The sequence below is a fragment of the Condylura cristata genome, unplaced genomic scaffold, assembly GCF_000260355.1.
Source record: "Condylura cristata isolate star-nosed mole 26May11 unplaced genomic scaffold, ConCri1.0 scaffold00001, whole genome shotgun sequence".
Classification (NCBI taxonomy): Eukaryota; Metazoa; Chordata; class Mammalia; order Eulipotyphla; family Talpidae; genus Condylura; species Condylura cristata.
This window is the reverse complement of record NW_004567102.1, coordinates 28,936,886-28,942,885: the sequence shown is the minus strand read 5'-3', so window position 1 is coordinate 28,942,885 and position 6,000 is coordinate 28,936,886. Positions and strand designations below refer to the sequence as shown.

General features: G+C 37.8%; 1 protein-coding gene across 1 annotated transcript in view; it reads right to left on the bottom strand.

The window, feature by feature from the left end:
• Positions 1-6,000, bottom strand: part of CD109 (CD109 molecule) — a 103,713-nt gene that overhangs the window by 1,633 nt on the left and 96,080 nt on the right. Inside the window, exons 31-32 of the mRNA XM_004674049.2 lie at positions 4,581-4,728; positions 1,961-2,063 (exon numbers count right to left, since the gene is read on the bottom strand). Coding sequence (XP_004674106.1) covers positions 1,961-2,063; positions 4,581-4,728 — 251 coding nt within the window. The remainder of the gene's footprint in view (positions 1-1,960; positions 2,064-4,580; positions 4,729-6,000) is intronic.

The window sequence follows — 6,000 nt, the reverse complement described above, 5'->3', positions numbered from 1 at the left end:
TCGATCTGCCTGTTCTGCTCCCCTCCCTGTTTCTGGTGAATCCTCTCACCCTCCACATCTCTGGCCTGTACCCCAGCTTTATATGAATACATAAATAAATCTTAAAAAAAAAAAATGTCGAGCATAGTCTCTAAAAATTATTCACCTTAGGTAAATTTTATAGTACCAGCTAATTTTTTTTAATTCTATTTTATAAAGCACCAGGCCCTCCCTGGTGGCACAAAGGGATAAGTTCAGCACTCTGAAGCGATCTGCAGCCACTGCAGCACAAGTTCGATCCTGGCCAGGCAGCTGAGACCGCACGTGTCCCACTCACTGCTCCCCTCAGCAGTGTATTTCAGTCAGTCAGCCTGTTCTGCTCCCCCCTGTCTCTGCTGAGTCCTCTCACTCCCCACATCTCTGGCCTGTACCCCAGTTCTTGTATTCATAAATAAGTAAATCTTAAAAAAAAAAAGCCTACATTAAAGTAACTTGCTACGAAACAAATGGTTTCTATATTTATTGCTTTTTTATTCTATTTCCAAATTTTTTCATGATTTTCTATCAATTTTAATGCTATCAATAAGTTTGCAAGTTTAGGATTTTGAAAAATGGATTGTTTACATTTTTAACATCTGATCTCTTCCATGTTATTATTTTAATATGCCCCCTCATAAATAAGTTGTTTTCCACAAAAACATTACATAGCCGTTTTTTTGTTTCTTAAATGTTTAAAATGTTCTCCACACACTTAAGACAAATAAATTGGAAAACTGTGCAATTTGATTAAAAACAGGCAGGGTTACCAAGTACTAGCATTGTGTCTTCCCAGGATATTTGTTAACCCAACTCTAACAGCAGCAGGAGAGGAGAGGAAGTGGCTTGTCTTAAATAAATGTTTTACTAAACACTATCAACTATGTGACAAGTTCATTTTATCTAATTTTAAGTGTAATTATCTGCAATTACACATGAAAATGTTCACAATTCTCATGTGTTCTGATGATTCTGAGCTTCTGGGGATAAGTTTACTCAGGATAAGATTTGTTCGAATTAGAAATGTGCATCCAGACATGTAGATCAGTCCTAATCCACTTGGATGATCTCTATTTTCATATCCTAACTTTCTAACATTTTATAAGGAATTTACCAGTAAATTCAAAAAAGCTCAATTCTTTTCCAGACATATTTTCCTTGAAACTCTAAAACACATCCACTCTGATATATCCATTTTAGCCAAGCAACAGACACCCTCAATGAAACAGCTAACCCATGTGGACGACTTCATGCCCTCTCCTTAAGAACTCCTGCTTCAAAGCAGAAATCAGATGGAATGGAGGCAAAGAAACAAACCTTGGAAAGTGAACATAACTGGACCCTTAGTCAATTTTTCTTTGTAAATTTTTTAATTGGGAGTTAAAAACCTAAGGTGTTACGAGCAAAAGCATCACTTTTAGTATCATCTGCTAAGTGCTACCATGTGGTCTTTGGAAGTTATTAACTGTCGTCACTTTGATAGACGATTTCGCTTATATGGGGAAAATAGAAAAATCGAATAAAGGGTGACAAAAAAAGTCATAACTTGAATGTTGACCACAGACCTGAGGCATACAGCTGGGTGGGGGAGGGAGATGAGTCAAAAACAGGAGGAAAAAACACCAGCAACTCTGGGCTGGATCATAAGTACTAATGTAGTAGGAGACTATAGCGACTACTGGTAAGGGGGGAAATGAAATAGTGTCAAAAAATTAACATGTAAGATAATAAATAATTTTTATCATAAATAAATGGATAGTTTACCTCCTGCATCCCACTGCCTACACTTCCCCCAACCATAAACAAACAACTCATTCTATTCACCCCAGAAACCAATACAATAGGTGGCTGAGTGAGTGAGTAATGGATGGATGGATGAATGGATGGACAGATGGATGGTCTGACCTAACTTCTAAAAGTACTAGGAACTCCAGAAAACACTTACTTGGTTCATAGTACTCCACTATGGACACTGAAGCATCTTGAGTATTTGAAACTTTAAAGTTTCTCACAGCAGGAATATCAACACAAAACTGGGTTTCATTTACCTTAAAAAATACAAAAAAAAAAATCATAAGGATGCACCAGAACATAGTTCATAATAAAACACTTCTTTCTCTTAATCAGTTGTAAGAACAAAGAAAATTTAGAAATCTATGCAACTGTAACTATTATCTCATTTAACTTGCAAAACAACAGAGGTATTGTTCTTATGTCCATTTTACTGAGAGGCTGAGAACTGCGGCCAGCATAAAGGTACAGGCTCTGGGGCCCTGGGGTCGCACCCACAGGCCCTCCCCCACAACACCTCAGGCAGGGCACTGAAACCAAGTTGCTACTAATGTTCACAGCAGCAGCCTTCTCCAAAGAATTGCTCTCAACTCAGGGGTGTCACCTTACACAGTAAGTGAAGGAGACCAAAGGCAGGGAATGCACCCCACAACCACTAATCTATTGTTACGGGGTACAATAGGCAGCCCTTTTTGCCTCCAGGAGGAGCAGCATGTGACAATATGGCAAACGATGATGCTTTAGGAATCTAAAATTGATAAAGTCCTCAAACATCCCATTATTGGTCAATAACAGTGGTGAAAAGTCAAATTAATCAGTCAAAACATATTTGAATCGCTCAAATTTAAGATGACTATTAACAAGGACATCACAGCTACATCACTGCAAAACAATTTATTATTAAATAGAAAACCTTATTGTAATTCAAGTGCCAGATCAAGTCCTGGCTTTCAAACAGTATTAAATATATGAAAATTCCTGAACAGCAAAAGAATAAGAGACTCTGAATTAATTTTAACAGGGTTTTACCAAAGCAGTCCTGAAACAAATGAGAACATTTAGGAACTAGCTTTTTGAAAGTAGATATAATATGTTTCTGATTCATACTTGGAAAAACTGAAATAAGAAACATACGTATGCCACCCCCCCCCGACATAATACAAAATCTTAAGAACATTTAGAACTCAATGTCTACTCAACCTGTGAGTTCCACACAGATGTTAGAAGAAAAGAATAAGCTTTTATGCCAGCAGCTTTGAGACATAACAAGAGTTCTGAATTCTTCACTTACCTTTCTCTCACATATTTTATGTATTAGTTTTAGATCAGTAATTTTCACAGGGCAAGAAGAGGAGTATAAGGAAGCTATCTAATACTTATTTGTAATGACCAGACCTCTGAGAATATTCTTCTATGATTCAAGTACCTTCCAATGAAAGAATCTTAACCCATTAGGGATTTCATAAAAGCTTCATGAAGGCATTTTAAGACACATAATTAAAGCTTTTATCTTCAGTATTTAAGCAAATATGTTTAGCAATTCCCTGAAGCAGAAGAGCTCTCAAACTGAAATACTTAAATTTTTAAATAATGGTATGAAATCTTCATTAATAGAAAATCTCTTTAATTTCATAATGATTTTTTTATATGGCTGCCATGTTAAAATCATTTGGGGAATGGGAGAAAATATTTACATGCCTTATATTTGACAAAAGACTGGTACCAAAGATCTACAAAGAACTCATATAACTCAACAAAAAGACAACAAATAGCTCAATTAAAAACTAAGCAAAATAGGCACTTCTCCAAAGAAGACATGTGCATGTTCAATAAGACACATAAAATATTGTCCCTCACTTATCCTCAGGGAAGTGCAAATTAAGGCCACAATGAGATACTACCTCACACCTGTGGGAGTGGTCCATATCAAAAAGACCAGGAACAAGAAGTGGTGGACAGGAAAAAAGGAACCATCTTACATTGTTGGTGGAAATGTAGATTGGTCAAGCCCTATGGGAAGTATAATCTTTGTCAAAGATTAAAAATAGATTTTCCATATGACTCAGCAATTCCATTCCTAGGTATCTATCCAAAGAACACAAAATCATGAATTTGAAAGGAAACTTGCACTGCTATGTTTATTGAAGCACTATTTACAATAGTCAAGTATGAAAACCACCTAAGTGCCCTAAAACACATGAGTGGTTCAAGAAGATGTGGCATACAGACACAATGGAATACAATTCAGTGATCAAAAACATAAATGTATGCCATTAGCAGCAATACAGATGGAGCTGAAAGGGGTTAAATTAAGCAAAGTAGGTTAGAAGGACAAAGATAAATACCAGATGGTGTCACTTATATGTGGAATATAGAGAAATAAAACAAAAGGCCAAAGACAAACTTCAAAACCAATCTTCAAAAACTGACCACAGAGGTGAGGCATCCAGAGAGGGAGAGGGTGGGGAAGTAGGGGGTAGGGGGGAAGGCACCTGGCCTAAGTGGAGGACCGTGCGTGCTTTGATGATGACTACACCTGAAAAGCGAGATCCTATATTCCCCAAGCAGTAGCAATGATGTCGACCAAAGGCACTTCAAAACTTAAAAGAAAAAAAACCAAAAGGGAAGAAAAAAATAAGCATTTGTCTTGTATTATTTAAGATAAATAAAGTCATTCAGGAACACAAAAAACTGAAGTAATGACTGAGGTAAAGCACAAAGATTGACACTATATATGACCACCAGTCAGTGGTTACCTATGTTTTACTACTCACAGAATCCAAATACAGGTTGACTTTTCCATGATCATGTTCCACTTTCTTCACTGTCTCACTCAGAGGAATTGCACCTGGCAGCACAGCAAAACCACTGAGTAGGTTAACTTCCATGAGGGCCATGCCACTCCTCGATGGGCCCAAAAACCTACATCAAAGAAGAAGGGATGAAAGAAAACCTTCAGGAAAAACGTAGAGCTAGTGCTAAATGCCAAATAAAATTAAAACAGCCAGTGTTCCTTCAAATATTTACTAAGTTGAATAAAAATCACTAACACTGAAAGACAGCTAACCTTTTCTTACACATGAAAAATTGGTAGAACTTTCAGCCTAGCAAGGAGTGATACAACATTGTGTTCACTGCAGCCAGTGAGAAATGCCTGCAGTTTCATAGGCTTGTCTTCTCGCTTGCAACAATACAGCCGAGACTCCCTTTCAACAGGCAACTCTGGGTTTCAGTGGTAAGTTCAAACTGAATTGCATTTTTCATTTTGTCAAAAGTTGACAACACTACAGTCTGCTGCCGAAAACCAGGAACATAAAGAGTCATCACTTGACCACTTAGCAGTAGACTGGGGCCAAGTTTTTAGCAACCTTCCCTTCATCTGGTTTTAGAAAAAGACCAGTAGGGAGAGTCCTTCCCTTTGTTCTCCCACATACTTGGAGCACATTTAGTGCTTTCTTTGGCCACCTTGAGAGCATTACCAGCCTCGGAAAGTTTTATTACACTGCATGGTTCTCTCACTCTGTGGTACACAATGTGAGCATCAAGGATCTGGGTACCAGCAACATTTGCCTTCTTTAAAATAATTCATTTTCTAAAATGAATAGGTGGCGAGAGCTTTTTGCTTGGAGCAGAAAGAGCCCACTGTGGTTATGGAAAGGAGTCTGCCATCAACGTGAAGGATCAGGATACTTCCTGCTGTTCTTTCAGACGGCAAAGGCAAGAAAGGCTATTACAAAATCTTGCTTTTTGGAACAGCACAGTGATGGCTGCCAAACATGACTGGCTGAGAAGCCATACGGTACAATGTTGACTGCAGCTGGCTAGACAACTGAAACCATCTGCTGGGAGATGCACTCAGCCAGAATAGATGCTATTGAAAACTAGAAAGAACATTAAAGCTAGAGGTGCTTGGTTTTGAGCAAAAATTACAGATAAGAAAAACAGAAAAACTAATAACTTATGTTGTCAAGTTATTCAGCACATCATCCAAAATGCCTTGACTGACCTGGTCTTTCTATTAACCAGGAACAGAATTTGTTAAGTTACCAAGTCACTCAGAAAACCTTGTGTGAGGTTCGTAAGGTCTTGGGCCCTATAAATGGGAATAAATTCCCTGAAATATTGGGTTATCTTTGTTTTTCTCAAATTTCAACTTGTCATTTACATGGCTAACCTGGAGGTGCATTTTCACAC